The sequence below is a fragment of the Gorilla gorilla genome, chromosome 13 (genome assembly GCF_029281585.2).
Source record: "Gorilla gorilla gorilla isolate KB3781 chromosome 13, NHGRI_mGorGor1-v2.1_pri, whole genome shotgun sequence".
NCBI lineage: Eukaryota > Metazoa > Chordata > Mammalia > Primates > Hominidae > Gorilla > Gorilla gorilla.
Genome location: NC_073237.2, coordinates 62,560,928 through 62,585,504, shown reverse-complemented (window position 1 = coordinate 62,585,504; position 24,577 = coordinate 62,560,928). Strand labels below are relative to the sequence as shown.

The 24,577-nt window shown below is 37.2% G+C and overlaps 1 protein-coding gene across 11 annotated transcripts in view; it reads left to right on the top strand.

Moving 5' to 3' along the window:
• The window catches only part of SMARCA2 (SWI/SNF related BAF chromatin remodeling complex subunit ATPase 2), a 213,165-nt gene that overhangs the window by 67,376 nt on the left and 121,212 nt on the right, over positions 1–24,577 (top strand). For all 11 annotated transcript variants that reach the window (XM_055351083.2, XM_055351086.2, XM_031014359.3 and 8 more), the window contains 5 exons: positions 6,480–6,606; positions 8,551–8,724; positions 10,173–10,346; positions 12,658–12,828; positions 22,243–22,296. In XM_055351083.2, coding sequence (XP_055207058.1) covers positions 6,480–6,606; positions 8,551–8,724; positions 10,173–10,346; positions 12,658–12,828; positions 22,243–22,296 — 700 coding nt within the window. The remainder of the gene's footprint in view (positions 1–6,479; positions 6,607–8,550; positions 8,725–10,172; positions 10,347–12,657; positions 12,829–22,242; positions 22,297–24,577) is intronic.

Here is a 24,577-nt window from a genome sequence, read left to right as displayed (position 1 = left end):
CAGCTGTAGACAATAATGGGCTGGCTGCCTTTCAGTAAACTTTACAAAAACAGGCTGGAGGCAGAATTTGGCCTGCAGGCTGTATTTAGAAGACCCCTGATGTAAATGGTTAATGTCAACCCAAAAGGGAGTCCAGCAAGTATTAAGTCAAGATAAAATAAAGCTAAGATTGTGGATTCTGGAGTCTGCCAGAAAGCATACTGTGTCATTAGTAACTTCTTACCATGGTGAAGTTATGTCTCTTTTCTGCGACTCAGTTTCCTCCTAGGCTAAAAGAAGATACCTCCCATAGTGTTGGGAAGATAAAATGATACTGAAACATTCAATAAATAATACCTATTATTATTTCCCAAATACTTTAATGTTAAGGAAAATTAGAGTTTAAAAATTATAGAGAATGTTGGTAAATAGTGTCTGGGCTCTCTTTTAAAATATTACCTTAATCTTTATTGAAAAGCACATCACTCATTTGTTATGAGACTAAAATACTAAGTTACCAGCCTAGAGAGGTAATCTGAAAGAAATCAGAATAACTTGCCATTAGATGTGTTTATTTTTTTGGATGAAGAGTATAACTTTATTCTCATCACTATTAATAATCATCTGTTAAGAGATTTTATATTGCTATTTCCACCATTTCATGTATTCCCAGAGAGCTAGATACTCATTGTCAATTGATATTTCAGTGCTGATAGGCAGATTCTGCTGGGTGAATAATTGCTGTGTGTTATAAAGTCAAATACTAGCATATTCCCCTATTCATGTGCAATAGACTAATGTGCAGTACATTCTGTATGTTACTGTTGAATTTTTAAAAAGCTAAAAGTATTGGAAAAAGTCAGTAATAGAATAGAGAAATACAATGTGGATGCTCTAAAATTCTGACTTCCTAAGAGCTAATATTTTTTTTCCTACCCTAGGAAAGGAAAAAGCTCTGTACAAGCTCCCTAGTTAAAACATTTTTTTTCCATTTGAATTACCAGTACCTTTGTTAAACTATGTGAACTACCCTTAGAAGAGAGATGCTTTCTATAGCTAGCAATTTTTATATATGTCTAGACTTCTTTCCCTTATTCAGCCTGGTATGTGTGTGTGCACAAGTGTGTTTTAACTTTTTATTTTGCTAACTCCTAAATGTTCTTAATCATTTTTTCTGGAATTTTCATTGCAGGACTTTCTTGTAATAAGTTTATTTTAGGAACTTTTTTGGAGATTACCTTAGTGGATGGTCTTCCAAAGTGCACAGTATTAAGTAATACTATTTGGCCTATTCCAATGTGTAAAAAGCTTTTGTTCTGCACTCCTATGTCAATAAAAAATGCTGTCAGTATCTTTTAAATTACATGCATTACAAAATGTGGAGAATGGCTATTTTTCATAGTATTATTATTGCTTTATAAATGCCTACTCTTTTGTAAAGCCATGTGGCTTTTGAAATGACTGATCTGGACAACCCTGAATCCAGAAAGGTCATGGGTCCTTTGGTCTGAATTTTCTCATGGCCACCTGGAGAAGAAGCACAGTTTGGTAGTGACAGCATTATGGGGCATGTTTTGTATTCTTTGGTTACAGAGCAATAGCTCTCTTCTGCCTATTTGAAGATAAGTTGTTCAACTGCAGAGATTAAATTTATCCCTTAAAAGGGTTAAATTAAGTCCCTTAGGCACTTGCAAAAGACAACAAATGAACTATGTTTTTTCTTCTTTTGACCCTTTGTGACAGAATGGCTTACCAGCCTTTAGCATTGATAACTGTTAGGATCCAGTGCATCTTTATCATCTGATCAAAGATTAGAGAAGGGTCTAAAAAACCTCTTTTACAATTTGATAAACTTAGTTTGAGCAAAAATCATCTGTCAGAAATTCTTGAACAGATGTTAATTTCTTTGGGTCTTGTAATATCATTTACCTTGTCTATGAAATTTGACAGGAAATTTTCAGAATCTTAAATTTTTTTAACATTTAAGTCAGTTGGCTGCTTTTCCTTGTTCATCATAAAATCAGACGTTGACAAATTGACCTTCTTTTTCATTCATAGCATAAATAAATGTCTGCCTATGAGCACTTTGCTGCAGCTCTGTACAAGCTCTCTAGTTCAAACATTTTTCCCACTTAAATTGGATCCTTTCTTTTTGACCATCTTTCTCTCATAATGGAACTTTATTACTTCCATAGTAAGTGTCAGAGAGATGTTTCCCTGTACTGCTTTTTTTTTCTTTTTTTTCTTTTTGGCACACTTTTGTTGCCTTCTCATTGTGCCTAACTTCGCTTTCTTCTATTTAGAGTTAGATGTCTGATCAAGAGTACCTCAGGAATCATCACATTGGCATGTAAACTAAACCCACACATGTTTGCCTGGAAGATGTATTTCACACTTGAAGGGGTTTATTTGGGAAGAACATCTCTGAATTATATCAGCCCTCTTCGGAATAAAGTCAGAATTTAGTATGAAAAGAGCGGTATATCCTCTTTGTGTCAGGAAGCAGACATAGGCTGCTTACCTGTGATTTTTTTTTTTTTGACCTGCCCTTGTCGCCATTGCAATCCTGAAAATTCCTTCTCAAAAATTACCAATAGCTGCTTTACCAGCAGAGTTACAAAAAGTCATACACACTCTCTTTTTAAAGTGTCACTCAGCTCCTTCAAGGAACAAAATGTACCAGTGTCATTTTCTGTTCAAATAACTCTCCTACAGGAATCATAAAGTTCTCCTCTGGACCTGAACAAATATCTGTTGCCTTTAATGGAACTCTTTTTCTTGCCAGAAGAGTAACCCCTCTTGATTTACTGTTCAATCTGTATGAAAAACCTGTGTGACCTAATTCTGCATCAATTTTCTGTACTCGTGAGGACACTAAATGAGTCCCCTGCAGTTATGCAGTATTACATCTTGTTGTTGTTTGGGGAAGTTTAGAATCCTGAATCTCTTTATCAGACTGCCTGCTGAATCTCATTGATGGGGAGATGAAATTGTCTGGAGAGGAACATTATTTAAAATGAAGATTTCTATTAACAACAACAACAACAAAGATATAATCTTCTGTGTTAAAGAAGCCCCTCCTGTACCTTTGCTTCTTCCCCACCATGTGCTGAATCAAATGCATATAATTTTACTATGGAGTCTACCTTTCCTCTTCTCCTAGAGTTTGCGCTTTGTACTTCTTGCCTCCCTTCCATAAAAGGGATTCTTTTGTGCCAGGGAATCAGATTCACTGACAAATAACTGGGCTCCTTGGAGAAGTAGTCATTTCAGGGAGAAGTGCACCCCCCTCGCTCCCACTCTCTCTCTCCAGTGCCTTAGTCACACAGTGCCCCATCTCCCCCGGGTTCCCACTCCCCATCTCCTCATTTTCCCTCCACTTCCCTACTTCCCACCTCCCAGTTCAATGTGATGTAATCGCTACCCTATCAACCCAGTTACCTGACGATTATTTATTTAGTCCTAGTTCCATGCTTGTTTGGAAGATTAAGTAGGAATTCCTCTAATTTAGCATCTGACCCACTTTGTCAAAGAGAGTAAATCAGAATACCAAGGGACAGTTTGAGTTCTAGGATATTCAAATAAGAAAGATCTGCAAAGAATCTAGAACCAAGGATGTGGAATAACCAAATCATTGGCCATGATCTCACGCCACTATAATATTTAATTTTCCTTTGGTATGGCCTTAACCTGTAAAAGTAAAGTTGTCTCAGTTTTATTTTTTCCCTTTAAATTGTATATTTCAAAAAAAAAAATCAATAGTGGATTTTTTTCTTTACATCTTAATTGTTAAGATGCATCATCTGTTGCTGTATCCAGAGATTTGGGGCTACATAGATGTTGTAGAAAATGAGTAAATGAAGTAGATGTCTGTTTCATGTAGTGAAAATTAAAAACCACGGTAATTATCTCATGAGTATCACTAGTACAAGGAATGTGGAAGAAAGTTGGGAGAATTTGAACAATTTTGCCAAAAGAATAAAATGATGAGTTTATTATTGTTGCATGAAATACAAAACTTTCAGTCTTTTGAATGATTAAACCACTTAAAAATGCTATTGTTTGTGTTGATATGCATAGTTAAAACAATAGCACGGGCCAGGCATGGTGGCTCATGCCTGTAATCCCAGCACTTTGGGAGGCCGATGCCTGCGTATCACCTGAGGTCAGGAGTTTGAGACCAGCCTGGCCAACATGGCAAAACCCCATCTCTACTAAAAATACAAAAATTAGCTGGGCGTGGTGGCACATGCCTATAGCCCCAGCTACATGGGAGGCTGAGAGGCAGGAGAATCGCTTGAACCTGGGAGGCGGAGGTGGCAGTGAGCAGAGATAGTGCCACTGCACTCCAGCCTGGCCGACAGAGCGAGACTCCATCTCAAACAAACAAACAAAAAACAATAACAACAGCACGGTAGCAGTGATAATATTAACACATTATGATGACAAATCATTTAATAAATTAGAACGAATAACATGTGTATAGCAAATAAAACAAGAATCAGTCTTAGATACTATTTTTAGTGAAGTCCCTGAAAAATAGTTTTCCTTACCACCATTTTTAAATTTTTAAAAATGATGACATTTTATTTCCCTTCCAAACTAAGCAACTGTAAGTTTTTTAAAAAATCACTCATTTTGATATTTGGGCTATATGAAGTATTAGATCTTCTACAGCATTTAGGTCCAGGAGGTTTCACTTTTTCATGTTAATGAAAATGATGGCTGTCGTCATCAGCATCTTGGCAAGGAAGACAAATGGCCTGGTTGCCTTAGGACAGAACCAGAAGTTAGAAAGAATAAAGTCTGTCCTCTCAGCTCTGTACTCTGGCAACATCGTCATGTTTGGAAAAAACTGTAATATTCATTTTTTAAGACAATTTCAACTTTTATTTTAGATTCAGGGGATTCATGAATAGGTTTCTTAACATGGGTATATTGCATGATGCTGAGGTTTGGGGTGCAGTTGATCCCATCATTCAGCTAATGAGCATAGTACCTAAAAGTTTTTCAACCCTTGCTGCCCTCCCTCCCTCCTCCGTTTAGTAGTCCCCAGTGTGTATTGTTGCCATCTTTATGTCCATGAATACCCAATGTTTAGCTGCCACTTAAAAGTGAGAACATGCGGTATTTGGTTTTCTGTTCCGGCATTAATTTGCTTAGGATAATGGCCTCCAGCTGCATCCATGTTGCTGCAAAGGACATGATTTGGTTCTTTTTTATGGCTGTGCATAATTTTTAACAGAATTCTTAATTTTCAGCTTTTATAGTTGAGGTCCAGGAAAGTTCTCAGAAAGTGTATTTTAATTATCTATCATTTTATTGCAGTGGTTTTGGTATCAGGCAAATTGAGGTTCCAGTCTTGGCCCCCTTCTTTACTAGCTCGGTGGTATCTCCAGGTGTCTTCAGGTTTCCTCATCAGCAAAATGGGACCATTATAACTTTTACCTTATAGAGGCGTGTCTGTGTGTGTAAGAGAGAGACAATTAAATAAAATTGTACATTAAAGGCACTTAGTGCTGTTAATATTAGCCTACTTTAACTTATTACTTATTATTATTCTTTCTTTGTTGAAATCTAGTTCAGTACAGTTTGCCTCAAATTTAGGGGATGTAGTTCTAAAAATAGTCTTAAATGGCATATAATTATTATGTCAGAATAGGATTCAGGTGAACTCTAAAACCAGCAGTTTATATATCTAACAGTAATAGTATCCCAAGTGAATGGCTAAAGTCAGAGGTCCTTTATTTTCTACTCTGCCTTTATTATGAAGAAGTACATGCAATTATATTTTTGATGGTGTGTAAAACGAGAATCCTCAACATCCTTTTCTAGAAACTCTTGGTTTTTGAGTACTATTTACTGCTGGCCCTGATTTTTTTAAAACAGCCTCATTTGTATTTTCTTTTCTCAAGCAAGCTCTGCTCACAGAGGAAGTGGTTGTGGCTGGCAGAGCGCTTTCTGAATGTTTAGGGTTGGCTGATTTCTGTGGCATCAGCACCTAAAACTGTTCTTGCTCACTGCGCTTTAATGGCTGTCGTCATCAGCATCTTGGCAAAGAAGACAAATGGTCTGGTTGCCTTAGGACAGAACTAGAAGTTAGGAAGAAAAAAGTCTGTGCTCTCAGCTCTGCATTCTGTCTGGCTGGGAGTTAGAAAGCTTGTCAATTGTTTCTGTCTCTTATTTTCTCCTCTGCTAAGAGTGAGCAAGGACATTTGACTTCCCCACTAGATGCAGGGTGAACCTTCTTTCCCTAGTGTTAGATAGAGGTTATGAAGGAAGCCACATTGTTAAGTAACATATACCTGTCTGCATTAATGCAAAGGTAGCTTTTCTCTGCTTAACATCAAAAATTCTAGTTGGGTGTTAGAAATCAACTATCAGTATCTGGAATATGTTTTACCCTGAACTTAAACCTAATGTCATTGTTTATCATTTAAGATTAAATTGTAATGGGTTTTTCCCCTGCCCCCTTTTCCCCATTTTATTGTTTCCTTTAGACTTCAGGCCCGCATAGCTCATAGGATACAAGAACTGGAAAATCTGCCTGGCTCTTTGCCACCAGATTTAAGAACCAAAGCAACCGTGGAACTAAAAGCACTTCGGTTACTCAATTTCCAGCGTCAGGTAATACATTTTCCCCAGTGAATCTGAGATGTAGGAAATAAATGTAATTGTTCCTAAAGTGTTATCTGTGTTGCCTTTAGTCTATTCAATATTGTTAGATATAAAGATATAAATATAGTAAAATAGTGAACCTTTTAGACCAACAGCTTACAACTAAAAATGATGAAGACGAACTGCTTATTATTCTGGTTTTCTCTTCTGTATATGGGAAAGAGTTTTTCCTCCTGTACTATGGTTTACAAAGTCAGAGTTATGGCGTTTTGTTACCATGGATGAAAAACCTTGGGAACAAGTTGGGTAGCTCATGTTTGCTTTTATGACTCCAAGGAAAAACCAGAAGGTAGTGGATTGGAGCTTCTTTGTAAGCACAGATGTAAAGTGCTTGCCACGACTATGAAAATAATTTTAACAAATATGATAGCCACGCTACTGAATTAGTGGTTCATCATTTATAGAAATACATAAAGCAATGTCTTATAGCTTATTTATTCACCAATATCTAAGTTTGGAGTGTTTGATCACATCAGGCTCATATATTGACTAATCAGTAAATTATCTGTTCTTGTAGTTTACAGTAGTTATTAAAAGCCAGTATAATGACCTATTTTCTGATTTCTAAATTAGTAAGAGACAAGTGGAATGAGTTAGAGCTAATTTTCACTTTGGTGAGTTTTGCCTTGTGGACTGAAAAGGTTCAAGTTTGCTAGTCCGCAGATTGCCTCACTAACCCAAAGGGGATAAGGAACGTTTCATTGTTAGTCAGATGGGTTTGTTTTGTTAAAGTCTGGAACATGCAAAATGAATAATTAATGAGTAAAAGTAGTTTGGAAGTATTGACTTGGTTTGTTGGAGGATGTGACTAAAATCACAGGCCACTCTACTTGCTATTGTGGTAGGAATTTGGGTGTGTATTTGCCTTACTGGCTATAATCTCACAGATGGACATTAGTGGTGGGTAGGTGCTACTTGGCTCTTGGTTTGTGAGAGTAGATTTCAGCTTAAATTTTAAAAAGAAAAGGGAAAATTCTCTGAGTTCTGTTTACTTCTTTCTTATTGGTGACCTCATAAGATGAATTAATAAAGTGCTGGATAAAATCTTACTAAATGAATATTAACCAAGTATATTTTCCGGAATATGTTTATGTTCAAATTAGCGTTGCCATGCTGGATTCTTATTGATTTCTGATTTTTGTTTGATATTATTTTAAAAATCTGTTATTTATGAAGCTTCCTAATTAAATTAACTGTAACTAATGATATTTCAGATGCAGTGGAATGATTATTTAATGTGTATTCTCCAGTCCCTACCCTCTGCCACCACATAACATGCAATACAGATAAAAGTATTACATTTGTGATCTGAAATAAGTTCATGATATAATATAAAATGTAGATCTCTTGGAAAGAAGATCATTATTGGAGTGGGAAGAAGCCAAAACTCATATTTCCCATCCTTTGTATGAGACTATGAATTAACGTTGTTTGAGTACCTGCTGCTACCACACGTGAAAGTAATTCTTTTATTCTTTTTTTGGAGCATCATTAAAATTAATCTTTAAACACAAAGAGAATGTTCACATGACATTTAAAACAAAGCGAAAAATTTAAAAAGCTTATGTAGCTAATTGGTATCATTAGAATAATTAGATAAAATGAAGTTATTTAAAAGGCAAGACAACATCTTTTCTTTCTTTTACTGTTACAGTACTATAATTGCTTTTGATTTGAATTATTTGGGGAAAAAGATCTTGTACCATTCTTGAAAATATTGCATACATTTGGCATGATTTTAGTTCCTTCATTTAATACAAACCAAAGGTGATTGAGAAGCTTGTAGAGATTCCCCGCCCCACTCTATTCCATTAAATGCAACCGCGAGAAGGCCAGAGTTCAGGAACCTAGCTTCTGTTAGGGAAGGCTGTCTAACTGCTCTCTTCTTGACAGCTGAGACAGGAGGTGGTGGCCTGCATGCGCAGGGACACGACCCTGGAGACGGCTCTCAACTCCAAAGCATACAAACGGAGCAAGCGCCAGACTCTGAGAGAAGCTCGCATGACCGAGAAGCTGGAGAAGCAGCAGAAGATTGAGCAGGAGAGGAAACGCCGTCAGAAACACCAGGTTCTTAGACCCTGGGCTTTGCTCACCCTCACTTTGACAGAGCTGTCCAATGAATTCATCAAATGGGGTCAGAATGACTGAAAAATGGACCCTTGTGGGTGGTGGGGACATCACAGAACAGAACGGTTCCTTGACATTTACATAATCCAACGACATCATTTTATAGACAAAGACGCTTAAGCCAGGACATATAAATGACTGCCCAAGGTCATACAATTGCTTAGCAGCAGAATGAGGTTTAGTATTGTCTTAGTTTGTTTGGGCTGCTATAAAAAAATAGCATAAACTGGGTGGTTGATGAGCAACAGAAATTTATTTTTCACCGTTCTGGAGGCTGGAAGCCTGAGATCAGGGTACTAGCATGGCTGGGCTCTGGTGAGGGTCTTCTTCTGGGTTGCAAACTGTTAACTTCTCCTTGTTTTCTTACTTGGTGGAAGCAGACCAAGAAAGCTCTCCGGGCTTCCTTTATAAGGGCACTAATCCCATTCATAAGGGCTCTACCCTCATGATCTTATCACCTCCCAAAGACCCCACCTTCTAATACAATTACATTGGGAGTTAGCATTTCAATATATAAATTTTGGGAGGACACAAACATTCAGTCCATAACAGGTGTCATGTTCATAATCCCATGGGAAGTTTTTGAATGGGTGGGCATAGGTGGATTTCCTAGAGCAAAATTCTGGGAGCAGGAACTTGGAAAAGGAAAGTAGAAAGCAAAAAGTTATTTTCATAACAAATATAATAGTATCCTGGCCTCTTTGAAGGGCCTAGTTGAATGTTTCACAGAGGCAAATATTAAAAACATTCCTTTCTGGGGGTTTGGAAATATTTTGATGTAGGATTTGATTTCCTGTCATAGTCCTATAAATTGTATTTGTTTTCCTGTGCTTAATTTAGTGCTTAGCTTAGTTTCCTTTTGAAAAAATGTTGGATTTTAGTGTAAATAGATATATATTTAAAAAGTGGATACAAATTCTGCATGGCAATTTTAACTTTGTATAAACTTATTTTGTGTCATACTCTAGGGTAGTTAAGTTAGAGCAGAAAAACATTACTTTTATGACATACTTTTTGCTGGAAATACTCATGTTCCTCAGGTTTATTTTGGAGTGAATGAGTGGTTTGCTTTACATTTTGTCATTGCCATTTTGTAGGTCTTTTCAGTCTTCAATCTTTCCATTCTCATGTGGCCACACCCTCAAGGCTAAGGAGGCTTCTCTTGCAAAAGCTTGCAACAAAAGGAACCCGAAGAGGCTATCTTTCCCACCAGCCCCATGGCCCACACCTCAACTGCAGAGACACCAGGGCACCTATCCCCAAACAGATTCTAGTCTTTCTATGCTGTTAAACACACACTGAGAGTTTTCTTGGACAACATTGATAGCTCAGAGGACACTGGTCATTGGATTTTAAGTATCCTTTTCTTCCCTTTTTGGATCTTCTAGGAATACCTGAACAGTATTTTGCAACATGCAAAAGATTTTAAGGAATATCATCGGTCTGTGGCCGGAAAGATCCAGAAGCTCTCCAAAGCAGTGGCAACTTGGCATGCCAACACTGAAAGAGAGCAGAAGAAGGAGACAGAGCGGATTGAAAAGGAGAGAATGCGGCGACTGATGGTAAGGAACTCCCTGCAGGAGCCCAGGAAACTACTCAACCCACATCCATCGGTGGTAGTAGAAGGAAAAAATGAAAACTGCTTATCAAAAATTTTAGTAAATTTCTTTGAACCTTAGGGAGATGAAGTAAAAACTTTTTCTCTTTCCTGGAGAATGCATGCCAAAAATCTAGGGGGATGACTGATGAGTATAGTATTTCTGTGTCCTGGGGTGGCATTGCGGTACACATTACAGCTTCTCTCATAAAAGCAGGTACTATATTTTGCATGAGTTTGATAACCAGATCTGGAAGGATGGCAAATGCAGTTCTTTTAAAAATATGGCCTCTTTGAGATGAATGACCACGTTTTTTGGAATGAATAACACATTAAGTCGTGTCTTCAAATCTAAGAAGGTCTGTGTTTTGAAGCCTCTGGTGCTTATCTTTCTTTTTTAATGGCAGAAATTATTCTCTAACAGTGTAATAAGTGATTTTTAAGTTGATTTTGAAATGTTGCCTTTTTTGTGATAGCCTTGTTATGGTCAAAGGCTATTCATGGATTATTACATTTGCACTGTTATTTTTTAATGGGCATATAAGCACAGAAGAGATAGGTTTATATCATTGGCCTGAGTATTTGTTTTTATTGACCATTTATTTTTGGAATTGGACCTCAGAGCACACTGTGGATTTTAGAAAAGCCTGTGTGTGTGTGATGTTATAATTATAGGAGACCTGCAGATTCTATCTAGGACGTAATGCCTGCATAGATGAAGATAAGGTCATTAGTCTCAGACCATAATTATGTTCCTGAAAAATTCTAAGTGACACTGTCTTCCTGGCTGGTATTACAGTTTGCATTTTTTTCATTTTTTGGATTCCAGAGAGTAAACACCATGTTTAAAAAGCCTCTGTGTCCAGGTACTACCACATCTTACTACCCTATCCTGCCTCCCTCTCCATACCAGGGAGAGAGGGGACTGTCCAAGAGGTTTCTGACTAGACCGTTTTTATAGTAATTTGATCACTAAGCAGTCAAATTTGTCTGACTCAACTGAAGTGAAACTATATTAGAACTTCAGTAACAGATTGGTTTGACACTAATGATTAGGCATTTGCAAATCATTAATTTTTGCAATTAAGTGATGGAATATACAGATAATAGAGAAACTGAAGTTTTTTATCACTCTTTCTTCAAGTGAGTTCAACCATAACCAAAAGCAATTAGAGTTATAATAGCATTTGAGGCTCTTGCTCATCCACAGGGCAGACGGCAGCTAGACTGAGTGATGAAGCTGCTGTCACTCAGGCAAATGCTAGAGTGACACCCCTGGACAAAAGATCCCAAGTTTTTGTTTTTGTTTTTGCAATGGAGTTGCCTCTTAAAGATTTTGCAGCTTGCTCCTTTTATCATGGCATTACATGATAAAAATAATTTGGAGTGTCCTTTTATTGGGATACACAAAGAGATTTCTCTCAAAATGGCTTAGAGTACATCAGAGTTTTGTTCTGTTTAACCTCATCATGTTGCTTAATGAGAGGTGGAGGTGGGAATTACTGTATCTGTTTTATTGCTCAGCAGTACCAGACTTCAGGTGCTAAGTGACTTGTCTCCAGTCACCTGGGCCCATTAGTCAGTGCAGATCTGTGGCCAAAAAAAAAAAAAAAAAAAATCCCCCAAATTTGATCTTTCCTGTTAACCACAAAGTTTGTAATGCCAAAAAGAAAGACTTTTTAAAATATAAGACATTATTTGTTAAAAGCCCATTTGATTCCTTGCCTTTAGTAGTACTTTTTGAAATATTTATGAATGAAAGGATATTATGTCTGGAATTTGCTTCAAGACAATTCAGTTTGGGTTTAGAAGAAGAGTAGCAATGAAACAGGAGTCATCACAAGTTAATTTTTGTTGTTTGGGGTTGGTTATAGGAGAAATTAAACTATTCTCTCTGCTTTTGATTATATTTGAAAATGTCTAAAATATAGAGTTAAAGTTTAGATCATGAATTGTCAAATTCTAAAATCTTTTTGTACAGTTAAAACAACACAGAAAACAGAGAGCTGGCTCAGAGTGCTTAATCACACCACACGTACAGTGTGGCTTTGTGCCTGGACTTTGCTGTAAACTCCAGTGTCCTGGGATGTAGGCATCACACTTCTGTGTGTTTGTCCCACTTCAGACTCTGTGCAATGGCTTGAACAGCCCAACTCATCCAGTTTGCTACACTCCTACCAGTCAAAGTGCAGACTGTCAAGGGGAGGACAGAGTGGAGAGTGGAGTTGTCTGCACGCTTATATTATGCTCTCATCCTGCTCTTCTTTCCTTAATAGGCTGAAGATGAGGAGGGTTATAGAAAACTGATTGATCAAAAGAAAGACAGGCGTTTAGCTTACCTTTTGCAGCAGACCGATGAGTATGTAGCCAATCTGACCAATCTGGTTTGGGAGCACAAGCAAGCCCAGGCAGCCAAAGAGAAGAAGAAGAGAAGGAGGAGGAAGAAGGTGCGTATCCTAGTGGTGGTGGCTGAGTCCAGGGTGTATGGGCAGGGATAAGTTTAAGGCGAGTATTGCTCTGTAAGTACTACTTCTTACACTGGTGGAAGGTTTAGATGATTGAACTGTGAAAATTGCATAAATGGGTATGGCATGGAAGTGTTGAGTAGGTATACTAGACAACTATTGGAGGTAAGGGCATAATAATAGGATGTACTAAACTAAAACAATGTTGTTCATAAATCATTGTTTAATAGAAGATTTTAAATTAAGTACATACAGTCAATTGGGAAAGGAAAAACAGACACAAATAAGTGTTCGCTTAAGTTTAATGCTAGGATGGCAGGGGATTACTCAATTAAGAATGAAATTTAAGAAGAAAATGCAGTGTACAGGTTGGAAGAAGCCAGAGGAAGATATAAGCAATAGTTACTTGGACAGATGGCATTGCCAAAGTTGTTCATTCAGTTCTGCTGTCCCTGTGTCGCAGTGAGGTGAGTGTGCACATTGGGGTTTTAGGTAATTACATAAAAAAAGAGTCCTATGTGAAATATCTCCTAATTATCATGAGAAATGAAGGGTAAGATTTAGAATCTCTGCAGCTATTATATCTCAATTCAAGAGTAACCTGCTGAGGATAGGCCTGTGAATATGATCGTCTTTGAAGCTTAAGTCATCCAGTCGTCTAGTTAGTGGTTGATACTGTGTTTTCTTGATAAATTCTGTTTAGGCCAGGTACAAACATCAACAGGAAGTCAGAATTGTAAACATTGAGGATTGGTAGCATTTAATCATTCATTCTGTACACTGAATAACTGAACAAAACGCTTTTCAAAAAACAATTAATTTCATGGCTCCTGAATCCTCATACCTGTTTCATAATTAAGGAGGAGGAATAAATGATTAAGAAGGCACCTTCTTGCACTGATTTCTTTAGTATAAGATAGCTTACCTCATTGTGAAGATGAACGAGAGATGACTCAGGGCTTGTGTTTAGACATTTTGTTGGTGAGGAATACCTCATTTTCTTGTCAGTGTAGCATTATAGACTGTGCAAAACTCCAGCTCCAATTCCTACCTTAAAAAGATGTTTTCAGAGTTAGTGAGGAACATATAGGTAAGGGGGAGGGAAGAATGATGGGGAAATAAATCATATAAATGTAGTTATTACCACTGAACTGTAGACTTAAGAATGGTAAAGATGGTACATTTTATATGTCTAATGACTTCCATAAAAAATTTTTAAAAATTAAAAAGGAATTACTGACATATTGATAGCAGAGAGAGAGATGGAATTCTGGAATATTCTATAAGTGGACCCCATTAAATGGCAGTTTTAGTTTTTCCTAATTCAGCCTTGTGTTCTGCAGAGGTTGTCACTGTTAGTGTTTTTAGTATTAAAATTTGTATTTTACATTTCTTTGTGATTAAAAGCTAATGACCCAGATGTGAGATTATGGCTTACAATTAATAGATTTCTGCCGTGGTGTTAGATAGTTGCATCATCGTAGGCAGAGAAAGATACACAATTGAGTGTTGATGATTATGCCTATATTTTTGTGTTCATCTGTACAGAACAGGGACTTGTCACAATTGTTTTTCATGGTGTTATTCTGCATGATCTGTAAGTTGGCACGCCCCTTTCAAACCCTTGCCTTCAATTTGGTAATAGCACTTATTCTTTGTGTCTTATGCTTTCACTCAACATATGTTAACTGAACACTTACTATGAGCTAGGTCGTGTGCTAGAATGCTGGGAGAAGGAGGGGTACAATGGTGAGGAAAAGCATCCTGCCTTCTCTCACAGTTTAATCAGAGAGAGAAAAAGAGAGGCTAGACAAATATTAATCAGAGAGAGAAAGAGAGGCTAGACAGACATTAATCCAACATGCATCCAAATATACAATGACCAGCTGGGATGAATGTTGTGGAGGGAAACTGTTTCCAGTTGGAGGTGGGGCCTGATTTCTTGGCAAATGAGTAATAGTTGTCAAAGCAGCTATTGTCTACCTTACAGATATCTTTGAGTATCTCCCATTGATTATCTCACATGATCAATGTGCAGAATTTTTACTTTATGGTCAGCCATCTAACCTTCCTTGCATGCTCTTGGGTGCCTAGCATTTGTGCCCTCAGCAGGACTAAGCCGGAGGGGCTCTATTTCCTTCCAGGGTATATTACTGGGAGAAGTGGGACAAAGAAGGGGGGAAAAAAAAAAGAAAAGAAACTGAGGCCCTTAGCCCTTCCTGGTACCTGTCTCTTTTGCGGAGCTTTAAGACTTAGTTCAGAGCGAATTATCCAGTTCCAGATGCACTTTTATTCAAGTGCAAAGGAAGGGGATGCTTTAAAAAGCTGATTTGACACTTTGGATTATCTGTAGTTCTTCTTCCCTTCATTGCAGTGAATGATTGGGAGTTGCTTCTTCTAGCTTCTCTGTAGTGAAGGAAAACTTCTGTGTCTATGAGCATAAAAATCTCTGCTATCCTTTTTAGCAATTTTCCATAGTATTAAGTATTATGCTGTACCTATCAATATTTTTTAAATTAACAAATACTTCAATAAACCTTTGTTTTGAGAAAACCTACTTTACTCAGTGAGCTAATAGTTAATAGCACTGAGCTGGTAGCAACACTTGAAGGACAACTAAGCTAGTGATTACTGTAAGAAATGTGCTATTAAAGATGAATATGGTTGACTTTTTCACTTAATTTAATCTGAAAAAGATTACCTTTTATTTTCAGCATTAAACTAGTGTACAATTTTTTTTTTAATTCCCTAGAAGGACAGAGGCCTCTGTCTTTCTTTGGGAGTTTATTGTGTTGACTTGTTGCTTGTGAATAATAGGATAGGTTTCCTTTAACATGTTATGACCTTGTTTAATTTTCTCATCATTACAGACATTTTTAGGAAGTACACATTTATAAATCATTTTGAAACTGCTCATTTTCAGCCTGGTCTTCCAATAAAGCCCTTGAAATGGAAGAAGAAGAAGTGAACTACATGTATCTCCTTAAGTGTCAGAGGAGGAATAGTTTTTAAAGTATTGAAAACCTAGTTATATGAAACTAATTTCTTTGATGTTACAAGATGAATGTGCTATTATGTGCGTTTAGCATGACCTTGAGGTTTCCTACAGGGTACAAAAGAGAATGGGGCTAGATAAAGCCACCAGGGCCTGTAAAACTAGGATTGAACATGGCTGAATTAGAAAATTGGACCACTGTCTGAGTCGTGTTAGCAGGTAATCTTTTAAAATCAAAACTACATAAGAAAATATATATACTAATTTGCTATTATTCTCTTGTAGGCTATTTTGTTAAAGATCTATTACCATAGTGCTTCAGTCTCATGATCTGTAAGAAGGCAATAGGAATGTTATCTACCGCATAGATTTGTAGTGAGGATTACACGGGAAAGTTTATCTAAAGCATGTAGAATACACCCTAACATATAGTAAGTGCTCAGTAAACATTATTTCATCAAGCAAGTCTGTGATACCAAAGTGGAATCATGATTATAATACGGTTATGTTTTTCTGAAAACAAATCTTTTTTTAAACCTTTACTGCATATTCTTTGTGATGTTGAATCAATAATAATTGGTCACCACTTTTTTTCTAGTTGGAAATCAGTTGAATATTAGTGTGTAGGATATCTTTGAGGACAATGACAGATTCTTTAAATATTGAGGCATGCAGAAGAAAAATGAGGCTTTATCACAGGTGATAAACTCTGCCTACCACCCTGTTCCCCCAACTCCTACAAAGAGAATTTTCTAATTACATGGCATCTACTTTCCTAGGGTTCCTGGCGATTATGAGGCATCTCTCACAGTACTTTAGGGTACATTTTTCCTTAAGCTGTGGTTAGGAGCCCATACCAGGAGCACCCCTGCCTATTGCTTAAAAGTTTAGCCATCAGCTGGGTGCGGTGGCTCACGCCTGTAATCCCAGCACTTTGGGAGGCTGAGGCGGGCAGATCACAAAGTCAGGAGATCGAGACCATCCTGGCTAACATGTTGAAACCCCATCTCCACTAAAAAATACAAAAAATTAGCCGGGCGTGGTGGCAGGCACCTGTAGTCCCAGCTACTCAGGAGGCTGAGGTAAGAGAATGGTGTGAACCCAGGAGGCAGAGGTTGCAGTGAGCCAAGATGGCGCCACTGCACTCCAGCCTGGGCGACAGAGCGAGACTGTCTCAAAAAAAAAAAGTCTAGCCATTTCAGAGGTTCAGTTTCCAGAGCCGTTGACATCAGCCAAAACTAAATATTTAATTCTCCCTTCCACATCTTTCAGTGGGATGTATAACAGCAGAACTATTCTTGTGTTATTTATTTGTGACATTTTTTGGAAACATATGATACTAATGGGCACATACTCAGAATCTCTGAGGCAACACTAGACCAGATATAGTCTTCATTGGAGTGTTCGATTTTCTTTCTAAAAGTTCTTTTATCCTGTCTCTCTCTCTCTCTCTTTCTCCTTACCAACCACTATTATAAGTAAATCTCAGGACTGTGATATTTTGCAGGTTGAACCTTCCTGGCATAATGTATTGGCCAACATAGTGGTAGGAAATGTGTTTTTATCCTGTTTAGATACCAGAATGTCAGAATAGCCTGCCGTTGGCACAATTTTCAGTAAAAAGAGCTTGAAAAGCAAAGCAGTAATATTGAGACATTTATTTTAAATACAAGCTACTCCCTGATTCTTCTCATTTTTTTTTATCTCTTACAGTTTCCCCAAAGATTATATACTTTATTACAGCTTTCCTCTACAAGATTTTCATAGATGAAAGAAAGGTTCTAATGTATTTCTGGACATTTGAGTGTAGGAACTATTGTAAGGATAGGCGAACACAATGCCACGGTGATTAGATTTATTTGATTAGTTCAGTGTCAAAATGGGTGAGACCAGAAGTTTGGAGAAAAGTCCTGTTTAACTGGATTGACCAGTTACTTGAGTCAAAATGTTTGAATTGATTTTCTCTATAAGAAACAACCCAAGTAATTTGCAAATGCCTGTTAATTTCATATCCCTGGGCATTTTTTAAAATTACCCGATTACCTATCTTAATGCTCAAAGGTCCCCTTAAATGACAGTAAAAATAACTTAAGTGGTTTTTGAAAGCTTAGGTTTCCAGCAAAACAGAATGGATCCTTCAGATACCAGCACATTTGAATGTTGTTTCAGTATATTATAATAACACCCACTGGGGGATAAAGTACATTCATTTTATAATATAGATTGTAAAATATTTGATTTAAAACTTTATGTAATGAGGCTGTTTATAGCCTATGTTAAAGTAATCTAAATAAAATGGCCTACTGAAGTCTTCTTTTGAGTTCAGCTTACACGGGATTTTCATATTTAGAGATTTCTTTCCCTCCCCAGCCCTGTTGTTGATTACTTTTTATACCTTCTGCAAGGAAGATGGGTAGCCATGCACATACCTTTGCTTGTGAACATTGCTAAATGGAAGATATGAATTGACGTTGGCCTTGGAAATTGGGAACACACACTGTCTTTAGTTTGAGTAATTTTTAGTTATGAGTAATCTTTAGTTATGAATAATTCCTATCATGTCCCCTTACATGATTAGGTTAATTATACTCCTCCCTTCCTACATAAGCATAATTAGTTCTAAACTCTTTTGCATGTAGGAAGAAGCCAGTAAAAAGTTTCTTGTTCAGTGTTTTGTTTTGTTTTCAATCAATGGAAATAAGTGCAGGCATCAGCCGTTAATATTGATAGCATGTGTCTGCAATTAAACGATGCAGATAACTACATATGAAAATTTCTCAGGTGGCAGGAGACGCTGTAGCAGCTGCTGCATTCACACCAGGACATTTCATTAGGTGCTTAGAGACTGTCCGAAGTCAGCTCAAACAGTAGACCAATCACAAACTCTTGGGTGTTAATTTTGAACCAAAAAAAGGGACAGTTGTGTTTGTTTTGCTTTGTTTTTTTAAGTTTTGAGACAAAGCATGAGGTTGATGTGAGTACATGTGCGCACCAACCAGCAATGTCATCAAACTGAAGGAATCCAAAGAATGATGGGAGGAGTTGATATCTCTTGTCATAGAGTAGACTGCCACCTGGCCTCTATCTCTTAGAATAACGTGGCAGAATTAGGTCCAAGGACAGGGCATGCTTGCGAGGAAAGTCACACAGAGCACCAATTCAATGGCTAATTGTGTGCGTGCTTCTAACTATTTTATGACTTGCAAATGTATTGGCATCTATTTATGATAATAATAATTTAATGAGCATATGCTAAGTGGAAAGCATTGTTCTTTGTGCTTTCATTCATTCCTTCAATCACCAAATATTTATTTAGCGCCTTTTAAGTGCCTGATGCCCATGTAGGTGTGGGAATGCATCAGTGAACAAAACAGACAGAAATCGCTGACCTCATAGCCTTATGAAGCAGTTTTCAGGAAATGCGACAGCCAGTCTTAATTATAGACATAAAAGAATAGTCCTCGGACTATCGTTGACCCTTGTACAATGTGGAGATTGAGGCTGGCAGCATATATATTACTTGTGACACTGGATTGTACATGTTGAAATAGTGACCCAGTCCTGCAGAAGCCCTAGGAAGCAGGCACCGTTTGTTACCATTCCTATTTTATGCAAGAGGGAACTAAGACACAAGAGAAAATGATTTGCTCAAGATCATACAGCTAAGATCTCTTGCACTTAATTACAGAGAGCTAAGATTGAAACACAGTTTGTCTAATTGCAGAACCAACTGTCTTAAATCTAATATTACTCTGTCTCTCAGATTTGATACCTAATAGAATTTTAAAAAATAGTTTTGGGGATTTTAAGTAATGGAAGGGCCTGACTGTGAGGCAGTTTTTAGATAACAATCTAGCTAGTCTATAGTACATTCATAGGAAAGTATCCTTCAGAATAGTTTTGATTATATTAATATATGATGCTTCAAGCTTTTTAATGTACTATTCATTGAAATGGTGATCCAATTCCACTTGCTAGATATTTGAAATTGGCTTATTCATTGTCTCATTTGATTTTCTTTGTTGGCCAAATTTGTAGCTTATTTCTGATTTGTATGGAAAGAATGGTGGGATTAATTGACTTTCCCCCGTTAATTAAAACAGTCCCCTGAGTATAGATTCTGAGAATTCCAAAAATGGAACCTTCAGTGACTGGTAGCAGGGATGGTTTCTTTTTTGAATTCAAGGGTTCTGTTATTGTTCTCTGTGTCACTAGCTTAGATGTAGAGCCTGATGCTCTTTGAAGCTGATCATTTCTTTTGAGCTTATAAATGTTTTTGCTCTGGGGTGACATAAATCGAAATTTAATTCCTTGGAAGATCATAACCAAAGGGAGCATTTTATTTCCTACTGTTTGGTAGAAGCTGCATTTTTTTATGCCTTGTGCTTTGGCATACATACATACATGTATTTTTGGTAAAAATTGCATTGTAAAGGAACTTCAGAAATTTCAAATGTTGATGGAACTGCCTTTCTTCACTATGAATAAAAGGTTGATTTTAAACTTTAAGTGTTTTCGTAAAAGCTATTTTGTCAAAAGACAGTTGAGTTATTTTCATAGAAGGCAAAACGTATTATATAATCAATATCTTAAGTAAACAAAGTTGAGTTCATATTGATTCTGTATCATCATTTTTTATTTTTAATTAACTAAAGAGCCCAAGGGAGGAAAGCTCATTTTCTCAAGCATCTTGGCAAAGGAAACGACTAAAGTTTTTTTTTTTTTCTCTCATTATACTATGCAGAAATAGTATAGCTTTCCAGCAGTAACTTTAAAATAGTGATTCTATAGAGGTGATTTTAAAGATTTCACTTGTCAGAGAGGTTATCGTAAGTGGAAGAAATTTTAGATTATTTTGCATATATTACAGATGAGACTTTCTTGGATATGTACAAGATATGACATAATCTTTTTTTTTTTTTTGAGACACAGTCTCTGTCACCCAGGCTGGAGTGCACTGGCACCATCTCGGCTCACTGCAAGCTCCGCCTCCTGGGTTCATGCCATTCTCCCGCCTCAGCCTCCTGAGTAGCTGGGACTACAGGTACCCACCACCACACCCGGCTAATTTTTTGTGTTTTTAGTAGAGACGGTGTTTCACTGTGTTAGCCAGGATGGTCTCGATCTCCTGACCTTGTGATCTGCCCGCCTCGGCCTCTCAAAGTGCTGGGATTACAGGCCTGAGCCACCGCACCTGGCCGATATGACATAATCTTAACTTTTCATTTAGGTTGTTTTTGAGGCACATAGAAGTTAATGGACTAAGATATTGGGATATGTAAGAAATGGTAGATAGGCTGGGAGGCCGAGGCAGGCGGATCACGAGGTCAGGAGATTGAGACCATCCTGGCTAACACTGTGAAACCCCATCTCCACTAAAAAATACAAAAAAATTAGCCGGGCATGGTGGCGGTCGCCTGTAGTCCCAGCTACTTGGGAGGCTGAGGCAGGAGAATGGTGTGAACACGGGAGGCGGAGCTTGCAGTGAGCCGAGATTGGGCCACTGCACTCCAGCCTGGGTGACAGAGCAAGACTCTGTCTCAAAAAAAAAAAAGAAATGGTAGATAACAGAATTCTTCATCAGGTAACAATATCTGCATAAAATTTTCCCATTTACACATGGTAGAAATACTATATGTTATGAAAGAAATTTAGGTGGAATTAAAAACATCCAGGGAACTCATAAAGTTTTATATTATGTTTTTATGCCCATGGAGTGGGTCATAGCTTATTCTTTTTTTTGAGGATGCAATTTTATTTTTATTATTTCAACTTTTATTTTAGATTCAGGGGATACATGTGCAAGTTTATTACCTGGGTATATTGCATGATGCTGAGGTTTGTGTTACAATTGATCCTGTCACCCAGGTGGAGATCATCATACCCAATAATTAGTTTTTCAACTCTTGCCCCACTCCCTCCTTCCCCCCTCTAGTAGTCTCCAGTGTCTATTGTTGCCATCAGAGCTTATTCTTGATGGACAGTTTTAGAATGTTGTTCTTCATTGCTGAAGAAAACTTGCTTAGGGGATAGGAAAGTTGAGCTAATTATGTCAGGATATATCTTCCCACTCCCAAACACGAGAAGAACATTTCAGATTCTGACCACTGTCTTGATACTGCCCTGTCTTAAGCTCTTTGGGTCCCTGAAGACACAATCTACAAATCTCTAGTGTGCTGGCCTCAGATCACATCTGGCTTTAAGTGACTCTCTACAAGTTGCTAATAAAATACATGTTTTGTCTCAGCAAAGACAAATGAACATAAAAGGCATTAACACTTAAGCTGTGTTAGATAATAATGGGGTAACAATGAAATTCTATTACATACCGGAGAGTTACCAGGAAGTCCTGTACCCCATCATCTTGGTTACATATAACATTCGACATTGTTGTTTTGCAGAAGGCTGAAGAGAATGCAGAGGGTGGGGAGTCTGCCCTGGGACCGGATGGAGAGGTAAGGGATTGTCATCCTTTCCACTGTGTTCTGCTGAATGGAGTCTGTGCCATACCTGGCAGCACCATTCTTCATGCATACTATTTTATTCTTACTGTGCTATTTATTTGAAGTAAAAATAGTAATACATTAGCATAGTAGAAAATTAGAATGATACAAAAGGGATACAGTGAAAAATAATCTACTTACATGTCAGACTGTCAGTCAACTGATATTAAATGTCTTGCATAGTATTTCAGAATTTTCTGTGCACATATAATCATATATTTACAAATATATAGGATGTGTAAGAATCTTAAATGATTCTATAATTATATTGCCCAGTAAATGATACAGAAGCATAAAATATGACACAGTTTCTCTAGTTTATTATTCATTTGAAATTATAAAAATACATAAACTGAAGAAGTCACATATTTGGTTAACTTATTTTTGAAATTTTTAATGGGCTTGCCATATAGCTTCTATGTGTATGTTCATCAGCCTAGTCCTAAAATTCATTTCCTAGTAGTTCCAGTATTCTCCTGAATTATGAGGATACAGTTTATTTATTGGATTTTTTTCTGAAGAATTTAAGGTTCCCTGCCAGTGATTCACAGTGAGGAGGCACACTCCCAGAGCAGGATGGGAAGGGAGTTTGTTTCAAATTATCTTCATTTTGTCTCATAAATTCTGATAAACCTACTTGGAGGATCAGAGTGGGTGGGATGTTGCCACTTCCCATTCTGGTATCACTCTGCACACAGTTGTATTGTGAACTCAAAACAGTGGAGATGCAGAAAAAAAAGATTGAACCACTATTCTATGCAGAAACCTCTTGAACAATAAATGTTACTTAACCACTATAATCTATCACAAGGAAAGAAAGGATCAGGATAAATATCTGATGTGTGAGAAACTCCGTGGGCTGTTACGGGATAAGAATACTATATATTAGAGCACTTAGAAACAACTCTAATTTGCAAAAGCCCAGCCTTACCTAAGAATGCCTCCCATTGGTCTATAATTAACAAGCACACAGGGAGAGATTTAACATGTTAGCGTAATAGTGTTCTTACATCTTATTATCTGTTGGGAAAATTAGCTACTGATCTTGGGCTTGTGACATACATCTTTTTTTTTCTTTTAATCTTAACACACGTGTCCTGTTTGCTAAGGCTTGCAACGTGGACATCTTGCTCTATTTTGAAATAATGTTCTTCTGTTCTCAGCGCTTTTGCCAAGGTTCTAATTCCATCTACAGTGATTTCCAATTTTCTTAGAGGCATGACATTAGCACGAAAACAAGCTATATTATAATGGTTCATGATAACAGAATATGATTTTTCCAAGGGAAATGATAGCAAATTGTAGATTTCCTTCTTTATCTCTTGAGTATATAGATGACCTTTTACATTAATGAGGAAGAAGTGTCATGTTGGCGTGCAAAGTAATGATGTTCAAAACCGTTGCTTTAGCACACACAAAAGAAAAAAACGACAATCTGGAGTAAGCCTTTTCTCTTTTTAAGGTTATTTTTGTGGATAATTGCTAATATATTGTTTCTTATGCTGACAGTGCTTTGTTGAGGGTGTAAGGGGAAAGAACCATTGGGTATGTGTTTTTCATTTTGTTTTGTTTTTTGGTCATTTCCTATAAGATATAGAAGATAAACTATAGCATACTGTAGGTTATCCTATCATTTCTGCTTAATTCCAATTGAAAGGAATCTAGCAAAAATTTTGGAATTCATGAATTGTCTAAAAATTCAATTTTATCACTTTTCAGGAAATAGATAACTTGAACTACTCACAGATCAAGCATTTCCAAACAAACATTTTACTTAGGGATCTGTTCCTAGAAGTACAGATCACCCTGCAATCAGGAGCAGTCATTCGTTACTGATTATATTCAAGTGTGATTCTTGTGTTCCTTGGATATAGTAGTCTAGTAATGAACTTTAGCTTAATTTTTGGTCAATTTGCCAGATTTCAGAGGAGCAGAGCTTTTTTCTTTATCACACTCAAAGATACCAATAGTTGGGTTAGACACCGGTGGGGTTAGTTTTGGAAAAAGGACACCGGTTCTGGACCAAACCAGCCGCTCATGAGATGACATAAGTTATAATATCTTTTCTGTTTTTCATTCTCTCTGAAACCATGACTTTGCAATAGTTGTTATCTGGGAAGTATTAGTTGAGGAATGGGGACTGTTCGTTACAAATGACCAAAATCAACTCTGCCTGATTTAAATAAAAAGGGAATGTATTGATAGGATACTGGGCAACTCATCAGATCTCCAG